The 22,837-nt window shown below is 43.6% G+C and overlaps 1 protein-coding gene across 1 annotated transcript in view; it reads left to right on the plus strand.

The window, feature by feature from the left end:
- LOC111974688 (homeobox protein cut-like 2) overlaps positions 1–22,837 on the plus strand; it is a 109,989-nt gene that overhangs the window by 23,481 nt on the left and 63,671 nt on the right. Inside the window, 3 exon segments of the mRNA XM_024002617.2 lie at positions 16,558–16,620; positions 16,622–16,669; positions 18,794–18,841. Coding sequence (XP_023858385.2) covers positions 16,558–16,620; positions 16,622–16,669; positions 18,794–18,841 — 159 coding nt within the window.

A 22,837-nucleotide genomic window follows, 5' to 3' on the forward strand; every position in this document is an offset into this window, starting at 1 on the left:
CTATTCTGAGTAAGAGTGATTCCTCATGAAACCAGGACAAAAACTAAACAAAACATTGAATAATAATTTAGAAATAGTTGCCATATTAATAACCCCTTTAAGACTTTGTAAGTGCTACAGAGCAAACATTGATGCCATATGAAGCTTTACCGCTTGCTCTGTAATATGAGGAGTATTTTAATTTCAATTAAAAAAGATTTACATAAAATTATGAATATTTAAAAATAGAAACATGAATACTGCAAAAAACACCAATATCCCACTTTGGAACGTTGATATGTCCGTAGAGTATGTTATGTTCAACAACATATAGAAAAATTAGCAAAATCAATAATGGTGTTTTTTTCAAGATTGATGTTTGTCTTTCAGTAATCATAAATGTATTTGAATAAAAGCTGTGGATTTAAAATACTCCTCATATTACAGAGCAAGCTGTAAAGCTTCATATGGCAGCAATTTTTGCTTTGTAGCAAAAATTGTAGGAAAAGACAGTTTCTCACCACCTACTATTGGGAATAGAGCATTCCTCACCACCTACTATTGGAATAGACATTCCTCACCACCTACAATTGGGAATAGACATCTCTCACACCTACTATTGGGAATAAGACATTCCTCACCACCTACTATTGGGAATAGACATTCCTCACCACCTACTATTGGGAATAGACATTCTCACCACCTACTAATGGGAATAGACTTCCTCACCACCTACTATTGGGACATAGACATTTCTCCACCTACACTACTACTTGGGAAAGAATCCTCACCCCTACGTATTGGAATAACAATTCCTCACCACCTACTTATTGGGAATAGACATTCCTCACCACTACTATTGGGAATAGACATTCTCACCCAACCTACTATTGGAATAGACATTCCTCACACCTACTATGGAATAACATCCTCTCCACCTACTATGCTGATGTTGACACTTTACCAGAGAAAAGGGCCTTTACTATGATAAGAGGGGCTGTTGTTTTCCTTCTTGTTTTCCTCCGGGGGGGGGGGGGGGGGGGGTTGTTGGGTTTAGGGGGGGAATTGTATGTTAAATGAAGCTTATGGGAGGTCTGCTGAGGTGTTTTTTTAGGTTCAGTCAGACGAGAATTGCTGTGTTTGGGAGTTTGAGGCAGCTGTGTGAAGTCATTTCCAGGAGCGCAAGCGGGAGAGAGGCGGATTAGACAGCGCTTCTGAGCGAAAGTCTGTCTGGGAAGGATGAAGGCTAAAACCAATAGATCTAATTCGCGCTCACACTGCTTAGACAGCAGAGGCACTCACACACCAGTTGTGAATTAGGCCTATTTGCTACTCTCACAGTCTGAACTGAGCGTGCCATAGCCAGGAGCTGCCCGACGAGAGAAGCTGACACGTTCTTACATCTAGCCTTTCTCCTGATCTCCCTATTTCTGTTTCCAACCGACCTCCAAAACTGTTCTCCACTTTTCGCGTTTTGTTTCATGTGCTGCAGTCTTCATTATTTGTGACATAACATGAACACACAGCAGAAAACAGGCTCCAGCATTGTGTTGAGAGGGGGAGAAAGGGCATTCCACTGGCGGTGCAGAGAATGTGTGCACCGTGGCCCCATTTGAAACTCCAATGCTGAGAAGTTCATACCTTTTAATGTCAGTAATGCTTTGCCTCAGGTCATGCGATAGCCCCGAGGTTAGGGAGGGTTCACGAGGGTTCACGAGAGTGGATAAGCTGAATCACAACAGCCCTCCTCCCCAATCAAACCAAACACACCCAGTGCCACCTCTCTCTCTCTCACACACACACACACACACACACACACACACACACACACACACACACACACACACACACACACACACACACCCCTGACCCCCAGAGCCATGTGGTAGGGTAGAGATCAATGTCACTGACCCAAATGGATTTTGTCCCTCTTCTCTTCCCTCTGATTGGGGACAGTAATGGGTCAACCTCTGTTTGGTTGTCGACAACTGTTAACGCAGCAGGTAAATAAGCATTTCTATTAGACTGTCGTGACCTGTACATGTAACATGCATGCTTGTGTTTGGTTTGGAGCCTACTACTGTGAATGTTTCCTCAGGTAGCCCTCAAACAGTTTCCATGTCAGGATTGTATCTTGCTTTTCAATACCTCATTTAGTATTCAAACAGGAGCTAAATAGCAGCCTGAATGTTTAGAGAAGCGTAGTTATGTGGCGAGTGAATGAGGGAGATGTTGGTATACAGACCCGCTCTCTCCTCTGTGCTTCTCTCTCCCATGTCGGCCATCTCCACCCTGTGTGCCCAGTAATGAGCTGTGGTGGACATGCCTTGTGTTCCCAGGCTAAATTCAATCTCTGGTCTCTGAATGGAGGGAATGGCTCTTTGTGTGTCTTTGAGAGGCAGTGAAATGAAATGGTGTGCACTGAGTGAAGCTGATTTAGAGTCCTGAGAAGAACATGTGGATGCCTGGCAGGCAAGGTTGTGTGTGTGTGTGCGTGTGCGCATTTATGCACATGTCTGAGTGAATGCATGTACGTGTGTGTCAAGGAATGTGCTGCCTTGTTGGGTGTCTATTGAATTCGGTTTTTTATTTAACTCTGCATTACCAAATGGTCTGCCAAAAATACTGTCTGAATGAAAATCTCTAGCCCGCTGGTTCATCATTGAGAAACTCATTGTGCTCTCATTGTGACCCATTACGGGGACTGGTGAAGGACCAAGCAATAGGCTAAGTGATTTTATGAGCCAATGTCATTGGCACAAGTCTTATTCTTTTTTCCAGGAATGCATTTTCCCTTTAAATGGCAACAAACTACATTTGCACTTAAACATATTATTTAATCTTCTGTTATTTTACATACAAATTGCATCCTGGGCGATGCATTCATCATTGCTCATATCCACCCTGCTCCTAAATGAAAAATGGATCTGAAATGAATAATGGATCTCTCGCTTTAGTATCATTTTCTGTTACTTGAATATAGTCATGTTTCTTCCCCTGCATTCTTTTCCAAATGTTCTTCCTAGTTGCCTGGAAGAGGTTGTGATGTGTGAAGGGATGATATGTTCTTCCTAGTTGCCTGGAAGAGGTTGTGATGTGTGAAGGGATGATATGTTCTTCCTAGTTGCCTGGAAGAGGTTGTTTAAAATGTGCTGAAGAGATGATATTCTTCCTAGTTGCCTGGAAAGAGGTGTTGAGTGTGAAGGGATGATATGTTCTTCCTAGTTGCCTGGAAGAGGTTGTGATGTGTGAAGGGATGATATGTTCTTCCTAGTTGCCTGGAAGAGGTTGGGATGTGTGAAGGGATGATATGAAGTGCAGAGATGGGGATTTCAGAACGAGAAAGCTTCACTCTTAAATAAGTCTGTAGGGAAGTTTGCCATCATCTATCTCTGGCACAATGACCCTGGTTGTGGTTCTTCATTCTACAGTATTTTGTGTTGGTGTTTTGCGATGTTTCTGTTTTATATGATAGGCTTATGGATCGGTACTGGAGGCATACATAATAGGGGTTGTGGTTGGGTATTCACAGGTGGCTTATGGATGGTAGAGCTGGGATGGGCGGTTGTCCTTTGGGAGGTTATGGGTGGGCAGTGTAGTGTGAACCTGGCAGAGTTGGGGTTGAGTACCCTGGTCCTGTGTCTTTATCTGTAATTACATGGTGGAGCTTGGTGAGATTGGGCAGAACTCTAAAGCCCTGTAGATATCTCTGCAGGGACACCGTGCTCCAGGCTGCAGGCATACAGACAGCAGTGTCTGGGAGTGTGAAGCAGAACCAGCCCTCATCATGCTGTAATCCCACCACAGACGTTTTCCCCTGGGACCAGGGCTGGTGTTCCTTCCTGTCCTCTACGGTTCTGGTTCTGTGGCCTGGCTGCCTGGCGTACTCTGCCGAGAAGCCTGCTGAGGCGCCGGGAGAGGCAGCCCATTCTGTCGTGCTCTAGTTGTTCTTGTCGGTTTGTCATCCCTAAAGTTTCCAGCGTATCCTAGGAGACGTCCTGACACTCAGTTGCAGATGGTAGCCGGTGGACCATGGCAGTTTATGTCACATTGTGTATTGGAATTCACAGTAGGAATGAAATATGAAACAAATATGTCATTATACTTATGTGTTTTCGACTCATCTATCCATTTCCCTTGAACACCTCCCTCCTACTTGTATCTCAACCTTGCCAGGATTATAGGATGAAATACCTGATTTGTCTGAGACATTGTGAAGGTCAATTTATTTTACTCAGGTGGCATCCAGCTAATGGTAATATATACTGTGATGCTGCTGGTTAATTTACTTGTTGCATCTGACTGGTCCACTTCACAGTAATAACAATAATTGCATTATGAAAAAGAGGACACTTTGTCCTGGATTTAACATCTTCATACTCTGTTGTGATGATGATGTTTGGCTTCACCATAAAGAAGAACAGAGAACAAACTTCAGCACAAATGAAGAGGGCAGAATTATTCCCACTCAGTTAAGTGTCTTTTGAAGTTTAATCTGCAAAACCCAATAAGAGGATGCAAAGTGGAGCCTGTGAGTCAACAGTCCCGGTGTTTGATGGGTAAACGGACAGTAAAATGGATGATCTGAAGAGACGTTCATCTTTCTTTAGGCAAATTGGGCTGCTAGGCGACTAATTGATTGCGTGACTTGCTGATACAATCAAAGCTCCGGCCTGATTTATGACGATAAATCGATTGATTAATTAGATTTCCTGTGATGGAGGGGGAACCCTGCGATGGCGGTGAAGAGTGGGGGAAAGACACCTCCAAGTCATACATCCATCGTTGAGCCGACAGCCATGAGGGTTTAGTGTGGTACTGAGAGCAGCCTAGATCTCACTGCTGACATTTCCAACGCGCCGGCTACCTCTGACCCGTCTGACCCGTCTGACCCGTCTGACCCGCTCTCTAGATTAACCTGCACATGTTCACATAAACACTGCTGATATTAAAAAGATGGGGAGGGAGAGACGTGTGAAAAAATGAAGTGTGACTTTTTCAGTTTATCGGGTGCATTCATCATTAGGGGAACAACTAAAAAAATCTATTGCACATTCCAGAGTAAATAAAAACGTATCTTGAACAGGGTAATACGAGTGCCTCTTGTTGACTCTGCATATTACGTTTAGCTGGGTGTTTAAATGCTGATTTAAAGCAAGATGGAGCCCATTCTCACCTGTAAACACTTTATGGCCCTTTTGAGAGACATGGCAGGGAACTGGCTGTGTGGTACCCACTCCACACCCTCCTGCACACACGTACAGTACAGTTCATGCACACACATGCATACATGCAGACGTACACACATACACCCCTCCGAGGAGAGCAGCTACAATAAACTGTGTGGTGTGGACATCAGGGATGCTTTTTATTTGCTGTTTGTCAGAAAAGGCTGTTCTGGTGATGTGATGTGCAGCATCTTACAAAACCCCTCTCTGCCGTCCTCCTGAGATCAGTACAGTACTGTACAGTATACTAATGATTAAGCTGCATTGGGCAGCTCTTTGTCCAGATGTTATTTGCCTTGATAATACAATAACAAATACAGGCAGTTCATTTTATTTAGGCCTACATTATGACAGTTACTGTGTTCACCAAAGCAATCTACTATGCTATTGCAAATCTATAAATGGTTTTCCTATTGCAAATCTCACATAAAATACCCATTCATGGGATGTTAACTTATCTGCTGGGTCTTGCAGCCTTTGTGACAGCAGCACTCTAAGTTTTACACTGCTTGTTGTCAGCCCAGGTTGTATTTTCACTCTCACAGTTCAATTTAAATAAATGTATTTTTGGTTCAAATGCTGGAAAATTAGAAGAGAGAGAGAGCGAGGTAGAGCGAAAGAGAGGGAGATAGTGGGAGAGAATAAAGGAGCCTCTCTCTCAGACAGGTGGCCCTGGTTCATGATGCCGGGCCCCAGGGGCCCCTGGAACACTGTGAGAGAGAGAGGAGGGACGAGTCTGGTGTGAAACGCAGCCCTCTCTCCTCACCTGAAATATTTAGATTCTTCTGGCGGCGGCGCTTTGATCTTCCTGCAATCGACAAGGGAAAATAGGGGGGAGAAAACAACAAAAAACAAGAGGAAGATCAGCACACCTGAGAATGAACAGATTGTTTATTCTCTCTTAAGAAAATGCCAATCGCAGGTTATCCGTGTGTGTTTCACTGCTCCACTATAGTCATTTGTGGTGAAAAGTGGGCCAATGTGGTGATGACTTTATTTGTAGAGCTTTACCGAGTCTTATCTTATTCTCATGCTGAAATTAATGGTTGATTTATGAGAGAGAATCGTCCATCACAGTCCATTCGTACAGTAATTGTAGAGCATCACTCTTAAAATATATATACACTACTGTTCAAAAGTTTGCGGTCACTTAGAAATATCCTTGTTTTTGAAAGAAAAGCACATTTGTTGTCCATTAAAATAACATCAAATTAATCAGAAATACAGTGTAGACATTGTTAATGTTGTAAATGACTGTGGTAGCTGGAAATGGCAGATTTTTTACTGGAATATCTACATAGGCGTACAGAGGCCCATTATCAGCAACCTTCACTCCTGTGTTACAATTGCACGTTGTGTTAGCTAATCCAAGTTTATCATTTTAAAAGGCTAATTGATCATTAGAAAACCCTTTTGCAATTATGTTAGCACAGTTGAAAACTGTTGTTCTGATTTAAAGAAGCAATAGAACTGGCCTTCTTTAGACCAGTTGAGTATCTGGAGCATCAGCATTTGTGGGTTCGATTACAGGCTCAAAATGTCCAGAAACAAAAATCTTTCTTCTGAAACTTGTCAGTCTATTGTTGTTCTGAGAAATGAAGGCTATTCCATGCGAGAAATTGCCAAGAAACTGGAGTTCTCGTACAACGCTGTGTACTACTCCCTTCACAGAACAGTGCAAACTGTCTCTAACCAGAATAGAAAGAGGAGTGGGAAGCCCCGGTGCACAACTGAGCAAGAGAACAAGTACATTAGAGTGTCTAGTTTGAGAAACAGTCGCCTCACAAGTCCTCAACTGGCAACTTCATTAAATAGTACACACAAAACACCAGTCTCAACGTCAACAGTGAAGAGGCGYCTCCGGGATAATGGCKTTCTAGGCAGAGTTGCAAAGAAAAAGCCATATCTCAGACTGGCCAATAAAAATAAAAGATTAAGATTTGCAAAATAACAATTTGTAGACCTCCACAAGTCTGGTTCATCCTTGGAAGCAATTTCCAAACYCCTGAAGGTACCACGTTCATCTGTACAAACAATAGTACGCAAGTATAAAAACCATGGGACCACGCAGCCGTCAAATCGCTCAGGAAGGAGACGCGTTCTGTCTCCTAGAGATGAACGTACTTTGGTGCGAAAAGTGCAAATCAATCCCAGAACAACAGCAAAGGCCCTTGTGAAAATGCTGGAGGAAACAGGTACAAAAGTATCTATATCCACAATAAAACGAGTCCTACGACATAACCTGAAAGGCCGCTCAGCAAGGAAGAAACCACTGCTCCAAAACCGTCATAAAAAAGATAGACTACGGTATGCAACTGCACTTCGGGACAAAGATCGTACTTTTTGGAGAAATGTTCTCTGGTCTGATGAAACAAAAATAGAACTGTTTGTCCATAATGACCATTGTTATGTTTGGAGGTAAAAGGGGGATGCTTGCAAGCCGAAGAACACCATCCCAACCGTGAAGCACGGGGGTGGCAGCATCATGTTATGGAGGTGCTTTGCTGCAGGAGAGACTGGTGCACTTCACAAAATAGATGGCATCATGAGGGAGGAAAATTATGTGGATATATTGAAGCAACATCTCAAGACATCAGTCAGGAAGTTAAAGCTTGGTCGCAAATGGGTCTTCCAAATGGACAATGACCCCAAGCATACTTCCAAATTTGTGGCAAAATGGCTTAAGGACAACAAAGTCAAGGTATTGGAGTGGCCATCACAAAGCCCTGACCTCAATCATATAGAACATTTGTGGGCAGAACTGAAAAAGCGTGTACGAGCAAGGAGGCCTACAAACCTGACTCAGTTACACCAGCTCTGTCAGGAGGAATTGGCCAGAATTCACCCAACTTATTGTGGGAAGCTTGTGGAAGGCTACCCAACATGTTTGACCAAAGTTAAACAATTTAAAGGCAATGCTACAAAATACTAATTGAGTGTATGTAAACTTCTGACCCACTGGGAATGTGATGAAAGAAATTAAAGTTGAAATATATCATTCTCTCTACTATTATTCTAACATATCACATTCTTAAAATAAAGTGGTGATCCTAACTGACCAAAGACAGGGAATTATTACTAGGATTAAATGTCAGGAATTGTGAAAAACTGAGTTTAAATGTATTTGGCTAAGATGTATGTAAACTTCCGACTTCAACTGTGTATATATACAGTACCAGTCAAAAGTTTGGACACTCCTACTCATTCAAGGGTTTTTCATTATTTTTACTATTTTCTACATTGTAGAATTATAGTGAAGACATCAAAACTATCAAGTAACACTTATGGAATCATGTAGTAAAGAAAAAACTGTTAAACGAATCAAAATATATTTTATATTTGAGATTCTTCAAAGTAGCCACCCTTTGCCTTAATAATATCTTTGCACACTCTTGGCATTCTATCAACCTGCTTCACTTGGAATGCTTTTCCAAGTGCTTTTCCTTCCAGTCTTGAAGGAGTTCCCACATATGCTGAGCACTTTTCCTTCACTCTGCGGTCCAACTCACCCCAAACCATCTCAATTGGGTTGAGGTCGGGTGATTGTCGAGGCCAGGTCATCTGATGCAGATCTCCATCACTCTCCTTCTTGGTCAAATAGCCCTTACACGGCCTGGAGATGTGTTCGGTCATTGTCCTCTTGGAAAAACAAATGATAGTCCCACTAAGCGCAAACCAGATGTGGTGGCGTATTGGTGTGGTAGCCATGCTGGGTAAGTGTGCCTTGAATTCTAAATAAATCACTGACTGTGTCACCAGTAAAGTACCATCACACCTCCACCTCCATGCTTCACGGTGGGAACCACACATGCGGAGATCATCTATTCACCTACTCTGCGTCTCACAAAGACACGGTTGTTGGAAACCAAAATCTCAAATTCAGACCAAAGGACAGATTTCCACCTGTCTAATGTCCATTGCTCGTGTTTCTTGGTCCAAGCAAGTCTCTTCTTCCTATAGGTGTTATTTACTAGTGGTGTCTTTGCAGCAATTTGACCATGAAGGCCTGATTCACGCAGTCTCCTCTGAACAGTTGATGTTGAGATGTGTCTGTTACTTGAACTCTGTGAAGCATTTATTTGGGCTGCAATTTCTGAGGCTGGTAACTCTTATGAACTTATCCTCTGCAGCAGAGGTAATTCTGGGTCTTCCTTTCCTGTGGCGGTCCTCACGAGAGCCAGTTTCATCATAACGCTTGATGGTTTTTGCGACTGCACTTGAAGAAACTTGACATTTTCCAGATTGACTGACCTTCATGTCATAAAGTAATGATGGATTGTAATTTCTCTTTGCTTATTTGAGCTGTTCTTGCCTCAATATSGACTTGGTCTTTTACCAAATAGGGCTATCTTCTGTATACCATCCCTACTTTATCACAACACAACTGATTGGCTAAAATGCATTAAGAAGGAAATAAATTCCACAAATGAACTTTTAACAAGGCACACTTGTTAATTGTAATGCATTCCAGGTGACTAACTCATGAAGCTGGTTGAGAGAATGCTATAAGTGTGCAAAGCTGTCATCAAGAAAAAGGGTGGCCACTTTGAAGAATCTCAAATCTCAAATATATTTTGATTTGTTTAACACTTTTTTGGTTACTTCATGATTCCGTATCTGTTGTTTCATAGTTTTGATGTCTTCACTATTATTCTACAGTGTAGAAAATAGTAAAAATAAAGAAAAACCCTGGAATGAGTAGGTGTTTCCAAACTTTTGACGGGTACTGTGTATATATATTTTTTTTTAAGAGTGATGCTCTACAGTTCCTTTGCCTTTCACAACTACGAATGGACTGCGATGGACGATTCTCTCTCAGAAACCAAACATTCATTTCAGCATGAGAATTAGACAACACTCGYTAAAGCTCTACAAATAAAGTCATCACCACCACGTTGGACCACTTTTATATACAGTCAAATCTTTATCATTCACATCCAGTCTCCATTTTACCAGACCTTATTTGACCTGTTGAGGTTATGTTTTCACTCAGGTTTCAACCCCCCAGCTTGCTAATGAATCCAGGGAGGTCTAATCAGTCAGTGGCCATGTATTACAGTATGACAATAGACATCCTGATTGTAACCACAGACTTGGAGATGAGGAGAACAATGGCCTGGCTTAATGATGATAAATAAGCTCTGCTAATTGGCCGTTCAATTYGAATGTTCACCCATAGATAGCAGTTTGAAGGTTCTAATTGGAGGACATTTAAAGACATCCCTAGGATTCTAGATTCAATGGAAGGGCTATGTTAAGGCTGCAGTTTTTATTAGTATTTTTTTTAAGGTGCTGTATCAACTGAAAAATACCATAATGGTAATGTGTTACCCTTTCTTATCAGTGGTTGTGTGTGCATGTGCACGTGCCTGCTTGCATGTGCGTGCACGCATGTGTTTAAAAAGAGAAAGAAGCGTTGACGGGACAATGTGCTTTGGTGCATCAGGCTCTAAAACTCCCTAAATGAAGCTGGCTGTGACGAACAATGTCTGACAACACCAGTCCCACCTTTTGCTGATGGTTGTAACGCTCACACGCCTCTCATCCCCTTTGTGAGATTTAGCTTGCTGTTTAAAGACAGCCTGACTGACTGGGGATTAATTATTTGGGATGATTTATCAGGTTTACTAGTCCAGGGTTTAGAAAGGTGTCAAAATTAAAAGTGATTTTCAGCCTACACAAACTGTTCAACACCACCACTTTCTACTTCCTATGTACAGTACTACTGCTGCACAGTGGACACTCTGATACCAATCACTGTATGGTCTAAACACAGTGAACACTTCGGTACCAATCACTGTATGGTCTGAACACGGTGGAGAGTGGAGTAGTGGAAATGAGAGCAGTTGAATGAACAGGGAGGTATTATAGTAGACAGTTGTGTAGAGATGTAGAGAGCTGCTTGCCTGTCAGTCGGTCGGTCAGCCCAGGGAGGGAGGCCAGATAAGGGCTCATCCTGTATATGGACAGAAGCCAGCCATCCAGCCGAGGCTCTGCCTGCACTGAACCCCTCTCCCTCCCCAGCCTTGTTTTTATTTTTCTCCACCCCTCAGCGGCTGGGGGTGCCAGTAATAACGTTGAGGCCAGACTAGACTGCAGCGATCGGGGCCATTGATTGTGGTGATTTGATTTATAGATCGATCCCACTCTCAAATGTGGCGTCTGAGATGCGGGGCCAATCTTAGACGGCTATGGCCAATCTGGTGCCCTACAGAGAATAGTAGGGGATAAGGAATGTATAAAAGGAAACTAGACTTATCTTAATCACACACTGACTCCAGTGCTGCCTTGCTACGACCAGTGTGTGTGTGTGTGTGTGTGTGTGTGTGTGTGTGTGTGTGTGTGTGTGTGTGTGTGTGTGTGTGTGTGTGTGTGTGTGTGTGTCGTGTGTGTGGTGTGTGTGAGCTTGCATGCAATGTGTGTTTGTGTCTCTTGGTGTGCGTATGCGGTGGGGGTTGTGAGGCTCCACAGTCACCAGGCAGAACAGAGTGGATCTATAAATTGATGGAATTCAAAGCCTCCAGCATCGATTACCATTATAACTAACAGCAGCACACAGAATGTCTGATTATTTTTAGACAAAGATTCTGTGCTCTCAGCAGCAATTCTGCTGATGCTGTCACACTTTCAGACATTTGCCTATGATTGCAATTAGATGAGATGCAAAAAGAAAAATAATACCCATCTGCATTTTCCCCTGTCCTCCTCGCCCTATTTTCCCCTTTATTTGTGCTGTCCAAGCCCGCTGCATACAATAGTGTGTGACTATGAGTCTACATTCTATTGCAGTATCTTGGTAGTTTTTCCCACCATGTTTTGTCTTTGTGGAATGCCAAGAAACAGCTTATGGCCACAGATGTAATCGAAAGGAGTAGGTTTAATGAATCAATTTCAAATGTACTGTTTTACAATATTGTAGCTTCACATTTTTACAGAAAACATTTTATACATGCTTCTCACACACTACTGATTTTATGRATGTTATGTATAGAATGTTTTACATACGAATGTCAGTGGATATGAATGATTTGTAGTGGGATTGATGGACTAAGAAGCTTTAATAAGCATTAATATTATTACTACTTGCTAACATCAATGTCTGCAATGGTCCAATGGTGATTTATTTCATAGCATTGWCGATATATTGTAGTACCAAAAATATGATGTTCCTGATATCAATATCTCTCCACTGCTTTCTTATCACCATTATCCTCCATTTTGCTTGTCTTGTTTTTCACGTCCCTCTGTGGAGTCTAAAAGGACCACTCCCTGCAGTCTTTTCAGCAACACAACACACGAGCTTAAATACCTGACCCACTCATTGCTGTGTGACTGGCTTTGTCAGGACATATGACTTCTCCTCCACAGAGGCTGTCTTCAGCTCCTCCACAGACACTGTCCTCCGCAGGACCAGGCCTGGGCACTCCCTCCCTCCCTCTGGACCGGCCCTGCTCAGCATCCCCCTTACCCCCTCTCCTCCTCCTCCTACCCCCACCACTTCCCCACCCCAGCGATAGCTCTGCCCTCCCTAGGGGAAACTCATCAATTACGTCCGGATGTTTGACTGGCAGAGGCTTAATGACAGGAGCTCGGTATTGACCTGACTGCTACACACTGAAAATTCGGTCCCGATCGCCTTTTTTAAAACCTTGTCAAACGATTCCTGGGAAATTCTTCTTTGCACAGGGAATCAAACTTGTTTACTCCCCCTATTTTCAATGTAAGTAATCAAGAGTATAGTAGCTCCAGATGTGTGTGTTGTTTTGGACTCTTCAGGCGGATTCATGGAGATAAGTGAATCTTATCAGAGACCTCAGTTGCCCATAACTCAAGGTGAAATGGATCAGCTTTGATTAGTGAGGTGTAAAATATTTTGGTTCAAGAGACTTCAAGTACACTGTGTTGTACAGTTGCTCCATCATCCGTCTCTTCAAGAAAACCAAACAGGCAAACAATGTTCTGCTTCAGTTCCCTTCAAGAACGTGGGCAGACACCAGGTTTCATTTGATGTGCTATTGCCCAGCCTTTTCAGCTATTGTTGTTTTACTCATATAGATGTATTGCTCTCATTGGTTGTGTCACGACTCCGCCGAAGTCGGTTCCTCTCCTTGTTCGGGCGGCGGTCGATGTCACCGGCTTTCTAGCCACCGCCGATCCAACTTTCATTTTTCCATTTGTCTTGTCTTGTTTTCCTACACACCTGGTTTCAATTCCCTCAGTATTAGACGTGTATATAACCCTCTGTTCCCCCCCATGTCTGTGTGTGGAATTGTTTGTTGTTTCGTGTATGTGCACGCTAGACTGGTTTGCGCTGGGTTATGTCAACCCGTATTGTGTTTAGTGTTCTTAGTGCCGTGTGTTTTGTTCGCCGAAATAAAAGGCTCCTTTGGCTACCCAACTGCTGCTCTCCTGCGTCTGACTCCCTTACAGCCAGTTACGCATACCTAACAGGTTGAGCTACTCACAATTGAATGGAAACTGAAATCCATGGTATATTTGATGCCATTTGGTAAGTTTATACGTTTTACATTCCTTGCCCAACACTAGACGGATGCTTTCACTTTTGCAATTAATAAACTTGGTGGAGACTTTGAGGATATACTGCAAACACTGAACTATACACTCCATTTACACTTTACCCACATAACCAGTGGTTGACCTGGGATGAAAGAAGTGCAGGAGCTGTCTTTTTCCAAGTTGGTCCATTAGACTATGTTCACCGAAATTCACAAACGATATTATGCTGTAGAGACCTCATGATTATTCACTGTTAAGGGTTCCTCCTATCTAGTTAGTCTGTTGTCTGACATTATTTTATACGTGCTGCTGAAATGTCGCGCTCTCTTCTCGGGCAACGGCCCACACACGCAGCACACACTGGCAGGCACTGAAGAGTCATTCCGATAATGGCTGATATGTAGATTAAGTGGTTGATCATATTTAAAAGTGTGACTTCATTAATTATATTAACACAAATGAAACTCATTTTATGACTTTTCATGACCTCCAAACCCTCATTTGACAACTTGGAATAGTGCATCATGCGTATTCATGACAGATTTGCGCAATCTCGAACAGCCTACTGTCACGCACAGAGTCACAGACTAGTGGCAAATAAACTTGAACAAAGTGGAATCAGGAAATAAATGCCCACTCTCCATTAATCTTCAATGCATTCTGCTTTGATCAACCTTCTTTTTCTTCTGTGTGTGAGTCTGGGCCGGCAATAGGCTACTTAGTTTTATAGAGGAGCCGGGAACCAATTCCCCAAAAATGAGAAGTGCCAGAACGGTGCTGCGGACAGCTCCGGCCCAAATTAAGCACTGCACATAATTACAATGTAAATATATATGTTATTGGACTCTTCATGTGAAGAAGCAACCAAACATTGTGTTAAATTTGACTGAAATGAGGCATCAATGTGATTTGCTTTACTTTAAAGTCTCTTCATGGACAATAAAGGGCTGGGCAATTCAGAATCAGCACTATAATCCACACAAAGCCACTTCTAACAGGATTCTCTCTCAGCCAGATTAGCTGGTGGTCTAGGGCTGCTTGAATCTGTTGGAGGTTAGCCCACTCCTAAGAGCCAAGTCCCAAATCCCCCAAAAGTCTCATCCAATATGTGTTAGAATGGCTGACTGAAGCACAGTGACTAGCTAATAAGAGCACAGGCAGTCGGAAACCAAATAGGAATGTGTTTCTGACAAAAAAATGATGCCTCCATGAAATGCGTGGTTTTGCTATAAACATCATGATTTACAATCTGAGATGCATGAGAATGGGATAAGCAAAGGGAAGTGTAATCCATTCTGACTCTTGGAGAAAGTCCTTAGGCAAAGGACCCATCTCTTAAGAAGGCACAACTGTCCCCAAGAGAGATCAAATAAAACTCATCAATGGGAGCATTCTGTCGCTGGTTTTGGAGAGAGAAAGGAGGCCTCTTTCAAGGACCAGTACAGTAATCTATTTACATCAAGATCTGATGAAACTGAAGGGTTAAAATTCTTTCACTGGGAATAAGTGAAATCAGTTACATTTTTCAAATATGGAACTGGAGTTTTGTCCCTAGGTTTTCTCTCTCTTTGGCTCATGTGATAATTTATTAAATTGCTTTTAAGTAAGACTGGAGATTAATTAAAACACAGTCAATTTCATTTTCCAGCGTCATATATAAATTCACTGTGTTAATTGAATCCCTCACTCCAGTTTTATATTATATCCCAGCAGATACAAGGGAAGACCTTCATCAAATAAAACCAATCCAAGAGGACAGGAAAAGAGATGGGATTAAAGGGGACAAACGTTGTCAGTGGAGAAGAGTACTGGAGCAAGATTTTAGATGTGTTTTGTTGGTTTGCAGAAAGAGTTGGAAATTGGATGATTAATCAATGGATGCTATTGGATTTGTGGATGGCAAGTGGTGTGTTGAGGCTAGTATAAATGCATGGGTCTGAGGAGTGGCTGTGTACACACATCGCTGGGAATTGTACAGTGGATGTTGATAGGGTGGAGTTTTAGCAAGTTCTGTATCACAAGGTATTGAAGGATTTAGACAGATTAATTGTGATTTAGGCAATTGTGACACTAATAAGAAAATGTGGGTTATTAGCACTGGGCCTAGATAAGATACCAGCAGTATATTTCTGTTATTAAAATCCACCTGAAATCAATGCAAAGATGTGGAAGAGAGATTTTAATGAAATAGAGGCTTCAATGTGATCTGTGTTAATCATGGAAAAATAAATAATGTTGTATGTTGAATCGTGTCTTGTCTAGGCTTAAAATCATCAGCTCTTAATTTCTCCAGGAAGCCCTATATTTGTTTTTAAGGTTGTTTGTCAGGTTATTGGTTCCTTCACACGTGACTCTGCTGCCTTGTTTATTCTCTCTCTCCTCTCTCTCTCCTCTCTCTCTCTCCTCTCTCTCTCCTCTCTCTCTCCTCTCTCTCCCCTTTCTCTCCTCTCTCTCTCCTCTCTCTCCTCTCTCTCCTCTCTCCTCTCTCTCTCCTCTCTCTCTCCTCTCTCTCTCTCTCTCTTCACTGGGAGTTCCATGGCCGTTGCAAGCGTATTGATTATTTCCAAATACTGATATCTAAAATGCCTTCTGCTTACTGTAGGCATTGGATTATATTTTGGCTTAATTATTATGGGCCAGGGCTTGCAGTAAGTATTACCGCTATAAGATCATGAAGGATTACATAGTTAATATTCAGCACTGTATTTTTATTTATGTACACTCTAAGCTGCACTGTGTTACTGTTGGCAGCCTCTCTAAGTGGTTCTCTCTCTCTCTCTCGCGCCCTCTCTCTCTGCTGCTCTCCTCTCTCCCTCTTTTTTTGTGTTTATAGAGGGAGTTAAACTCAGTAGCGTCTGAGCTGGCAGGGCGACAGGAAGAGAGCGAGCACTCCCACAAAGCACCTGGTGGAGCTGAGCCGGGAGTTCAAGAGGAAGTCCCAGGTAGTGCGCCCCTACCCCTACCTCCTACACCCTGCCTCTCCTACCACTACACTCGTCTGCCCCATCTCCCTACCTCCTACACCCTGCCTCCTCCTACCTCCTACACTCTGTCTCCTCCTTCCTACTCCTAACCCTGCCTCCCCCTACCCCTACCTCCTACACCCTGCTCCCCTACCACTACACTCTGCCTCCTCCTTCCCCCTACCTCCACACTGCTCCTGCCTCCTCCCTACCCACACTCTGCCTCTCCCTACCCCTACCTCCTACACCCTGCCTCCTCCCTCCCATACACCCTGCCTCCTCCCTACACCCTGCCTCCTCCCTACCCCACTACACCCTGCCTCCTCACTACCCCCCACCCTGCCTCCTCCCTACACCCTCCTCCTCCCTACACCCTGCCTCCTCCCTACCCACTACACCCTGCTCCTCACTACCCCCTACACCCTGCCTCCTACCTACGCCCTACACCTGCCTCCTCCCTACCCCTAACCCTGCCTCCCCCTACCACACTACACCCTGCCTCCTCCCTACCTCCTACACCCTGCCTCCTCCCTACCCTCTACACCCTGCCTCCCCCTACCCCCTACACCCTGCTACCCCTACACCTGCCTCCTCCCTACCCCTACACCCTGCCTCCTCCATAACTCCTACACCCTGCCTCCTCTACCCACTACACCTGCCTCCTCCCTACACCCTGCCTCCTCCCTACACCCTGCCTCCTCCCTACCCACTACACCCTGCCTCCTCACTACCCCCTACACCCTGCCTCCTACCTACCCCCTACACCCTGCCTCCTCCCTACCCCCTACACCCTGCCTCCTCCCTACCCACTACACCCTGCCTCCTCCCTACCTCCTACACCCTGCCTCCTCCCTACCCTCTACACCCTGCCTCCTCCCTACCCCCACACCCTGCCTACCCCCTACACCCTGCCTCCTCCCTACCCCCTACACCCTGCCTCCTCCATAACTCCTACACCCTGCCTCCTCCCTACCCACTACACCCTGCCTCTCCCTACCCCCTACACCCTGCCTCCTCCCTACCCCCTAACACCCTGCCTCCTCCCTACCCCCTACACCCTGCCTCCTCCCTTACCCCCTACACCCTGCCTCCTCCCTACCCCCTACACCCTGCCTCCTCACTACCCCCTACACCCTGCCTCCTCCCTACCCACTACACCCTGCCTCCTCCCTACCCCCTACACCCTGCCTCCTCACTACCCCCTACACCCTGCCTCCTCCCTACCACTACACCCTGCCTCCTCCCTACCCACTACACCCTGCCTCCTCCCTACCTTCTACCCCCTGCCCCTCCCTACCCTGCTATGAGTCTATGGTGTCATTCTGCTCGTCTCTGCTCCACTAGGCAGACTGACTTGCTCAGTGTTTGAGCCCCGCTTACCTTTGTGCCTGGAATTATTTATTTAATTTTATAATCCGCTTTAGTGCATATAATTTGCGCACAATGCTTGGGACAAGTCAGTCTCATTACCCCAACCCCCCTTCTCCAGGTATGTTAACATTTAAATTAAAATATGTGGTTTATAGCTAGGTGTTGTTTAAGGCCAGTGTATCTGCAGTACCACTAGGGTCACAGCCAGGGTTCCTAGGATCTCCCAGAGTCAGACTGCAGAGCACCTATCCCTGGTTGAGAGTGTGGAGAGTATGCTGTAATCTTGTCAGTATAATACTGGTGCAGATGGCAGGATCAGGCTGTCCCCACAGGCAGCCCAATCCCTCTACCTGGGGCTCACTGAGAGCCAGGGGGAAGGGAGTAGCTGAAGCCGGTGCTAATACAAGCAGGAAATCCCCACTTACACTCCCCACTTTTAACCCCCCCTTCCTCCTCCACCTCCCTCCCTCGCAAATCAATCCAAACCAGGGACGTTGCTTCTTCTGCTGAAATTTGGCTAAAGAAAAATACATCTGGGATCAAACAGCATTTGACAGTCTTCCTCATCTTAAAGTTGTCCATAACAAGTTAGTATATTCAATACTATTGAGACAAATTATACTACAAGGTGCAGTWGAAGTCTTCCCCTGTTCTCAACAGGGCTATTGGTCCCTAGTTAGATGGAGCTTCTACTGTCTCAAAAATGGTAAACCTTGGTTCTGTTTCTGTATTCAGAAAGTGCGGGAGATGGTGGCTCCTGTCCTCAAGAGTTTCCAAGCCCAGGTGAGTTGACATCTCCTTGCCTATGTTTTGCCAGTGGGGCTTTGACATGATTTACAGACACTTTACCAATTACATTCTGACACAAAGCACTGTAAGGATGGATGATAGGGTAGCAGGGATAGAAATTCATGGCCAAGTGTAAGGAGGACCCAGTTTTCATGTTACACTTCATCTGATGCTTATTGACTGATGCCTTTTCTGTCAAAGTGGAGTAGCTGCCATTAGATGATCAGATATCTGACTGCTCATATTATCTTGGCTGAGACAAGCCCTCATTTCCTGTTGGGATGGTGCATTATTAGTGCCCTCTCTGATGCTGCCATATTGAAAAAGTCATCTGATACCTAACAAGGCTCTGCTCTAGCCATTAAACCAAGGTCATAAATCACATTTGTGAGCTGCGTTATGGTCCACAAAGTAGAGGCATATTGAAATGATACTGCAAATAATGTTTCCAGTCTCCCTCTCTCCTCAATTCACCATTTGAAAGGTAACCTGAAAGCTGGATCACTAAATATGATAACACCATGGATTGTTTGGTTCTCATTTATTATCATAGTCAAGTTGTTTTTTAAAAAGTTTTGTAAATAGCTAGGCCAAAGCAGCAGTCTGTTTTGGCTGGAGTTATTGTATTCAATGCTGCTGCTATGTGAGGTTGATGTCAAGGCCAATTGAATGGCTGTGACCTCAAAGGCACAGACACAAAAATATCAAAAGGGCCCTGCCATATCTTTCTTGTGCAAACATGCAGTAAAAATACTTGAAAGTATTACGAAAGTACTTTTTGGGGGTATCTGTACTTTACTATTTATATTTTTGACAAGTTACATTTACTTCACTACATTCCTAAAGAAAATGATGCACTTTTTACTCCATACATTTTCCCTGACACCCAAAAGTACTTGTTACATTTTGAATGCTTAGCAGGACAGGAAAATTGTCAAATTCACACACTTATCAAGAGAACATCTCTGGTCATCCCTACTGCCTCTGATCTGGCGGACTCACTAAAGAATGTGAGTGTTTCAGCATGCCCCTCGCTATCGGTAAATAAAAAAAAACAAGAAAGCGGTGCTGTCTGGTTTGCCTAATATAAGGAATTTGAAATTATTTATTATTTTACTTTTACTTTTAATACTTAAGTATATTTTAAACCAGATAATTTTAGACTTACTCAAGTAGGATTTTATTGGGTGACTTTTACTTGAGTCCTTTTCTATTAAGGTGTCTTTACTTTTGCTCAAGTAAGACAATTGGGTACTTTTTCTACCACTGCAAACATTAACCTAGGGGATTAATTTGAGCACTATTGATGTTTGACAACAGGGAATATAGATGTTTAGAAAGTAAATCAAGTAGATGGCTGATAATGAAAGATAATATTAAAGCTTTCTCCAGAGGTATTGGTCTTGAAGGATGCAAGGTCTTCACTATTACTTTGGATCTCTCTTATCAAACTTCCATATGTATATAATACAGATTTGAAAAGTAAAATGTACTACTGTACATATAATCATTCTCACTATGCATAATCATATAAATGAATGAAACCCCTTGTGTTTTCTGATACATTTTGACCTTCCTGCTTAATGTCAAACAGCATGCGGAGGCTTGTGAACTTTACCCACCAGTAGTCAGCCAGGCCTTAGAGTAAAGCTGTGGGAGTTATACCTGCTGCTTCAGGGTTGAAATACAGTAAGGAGGAGGTGTAGTTGCAGGAGCTTGTTTGGCTGTGTGTTTTGGGATACACTAAAACTCCCCTACAGCTGTACCATAAAGGTGGAGTTTGAGCCAGAAGTGTGTGTGTGTGTCTGTCTCTATATGAGAGGCACACAGACAAACACACACTGAGGCTCGGAGGAGTCCCTCTTGGTATTTGGATCCTCATCATGCCACTTTTAAAAGAGAAGTCTCTGCCTTTGAAGTGTTTGCGACATGACAGGTTCTCTTTCTTTTCTGTTTCATTTCAATGTACCCCTCCCACTTTTTCTCTCTTCCTCGTCCGATCCTGGCTTCTAATTATCGCTAACCAGGCGACTGATTAGAAACACGTCGACAACGACCTAGTTTCTACAGCGCCAAAGTACCACAAAGGGTTAATCTGGAGCTGGTGGCTGTCATTGGTCGCTTCCCTTCTTCTTCTTCTTCTTCTTCTTCTTTTTCATTCCTCTTTTCTTTCCTTCCCTGGAAGTTTGCTAATGAGGTCCCGTCAGAGCTGGGGAGAGGTGTTAATTTGGCCTTGTGAAGTGGGAAGGAGATTAAGGACAGTGAGGAGTTTACAGCTTAAAATACATCGCTGTCCTTATTAATCCACTGGGCCCTGGGAGACCAGCGTTTTTGGTTTTATAATGAACACTGTCTTATAATGAAGGTAATTTTAATAAAATCTACTGCAGAGACAGATGAGATGGTACGTGTCTCCATGGTCTCCGGCACACCTTTGGGGCTGGGGGATATGACAGTTATTTCTCAAATAACCGATGGCAGGAGAGAGAGGCCTGTTGGACTGAGACTGAGCCTCTCTGCTCCACACGCTGTTCACACAACTTTCACACAACCTTCCACTGTTCACACAACTTTCACACAACCTTCCACTGTTCACACAACTTTCACACAACCTTCCACTGTTCACACAACTTTCACACAACCTTCCACTGTTCACACAACTTTCACACAACCTTCCACTGTTCACACAACTTTCACACAACCTTCCACTGTTCACACAACTTTCACACAACCTTCCACTGTTCACACAACTTTCACACAACCTTCCACTGTTCACACAACTTTCACACAACCTTCCGTTGCAATCTGACTATACGGTATTGCAGACTCCACCAAGCCTACATGGGATCCAAGAGGCAATTTATACCTCTCTCTTATTTTAGAGTGTAAATCCCCCTTAGGTCTCACATTCTCAACAAAAAACTGTGATGGAATTCTGGAATCTGTTGGCTGTCGATTCCTGTGTGGCTAGATTCATCTTCATACAGCTAGATACTGTAGATGCCAGATATTGTAGATACTGGCTCTGTATTGGGATGTCAGGCCAAAATTAACCAGTCATCTAATTTTCCCCCTCTTCACTTGATGTCGTTCGGCAGCCTACTCAGAAAAAGAAAACAGCAGCCCGGGCTCCTAATTACGGAAACTTGCTTTACAATGATAATCCGAGGAGTAATTTAGCGTGCACAATGAGAGTTGTGGTGCTTGAGTTGCGCAGATGGAGAATCTGATAAATAGTTTGTAACGTGTAATTAGCGGCTCTGCCGGTTACATACCATTAACCCCTCGAGCTCAGGAATCATTATTGGCCCTCATTATCAGCCAGAAAGGTACAATGGAGCTGACTAGACATTAGAACCATCAAACAGCTTTTAACACACTGCTGACTGGGGGTTGGGGTTGGATGGTGGACACCTGTCTTTGATTCTAACTGTGCCATCTCTTCCCCTGAGGTTGTGGTGATGATATGGGCAGAAAACAATGTTTTTTTTCTCTGTTATTCATGCTCTAGTAGTAAATTAAACTTACAGAAAGGAGATAATCCTACATCTCTTTAAGTCAATAGCAGATACAGTGCCGGGAAAAAAGTATTTGCCCCTTTTCTGATTTTCTCTATTTTTGCATATTTTTGATACTATATGTTTTCAGATCGTCATCCAAAACCTAGTATTAAATAAAGGGAACCTGAGTTTTAATTAATTAATGAACAAAGTTACACAACACCCAATTCCCCTGTGTGAGAAAGTAATTGCCCCCTTACACTCAATAACTTGTTGTGCCAAAATTAGCTGCAATGACTGCAACCAAATGCTTCCTGTAGTTGTTGATCAGTCTCTCACATCGCTGTGGAGGAACTTTGGCCCACTCTTGCATGCTTTAACTGCTTTAACTCAGCAACATTTATGGGTTTTCAAGCATGAACTGCCTGTTTCAAGTCCTGCCACAACATCTCAATTTGGATTAGGTCTGGACTTTGACTAGGCCATTCCA

Source organism: Salvelinus sp. IW2-2015, linkage group LG15, assembly GCF_002910315.2.
Source record: "Salvelinus sp. IW2-2015 linkage group LG15, ASM291031v2, whole genome shotgun sequence".
Classification (NCBI taxonomy): Eukaryota; Metazoa; Chordata; class Actinopteri; order Salmoniformes; family Salmonidae; genus Salvelinus; species Salvelinus sp. IW2-2015.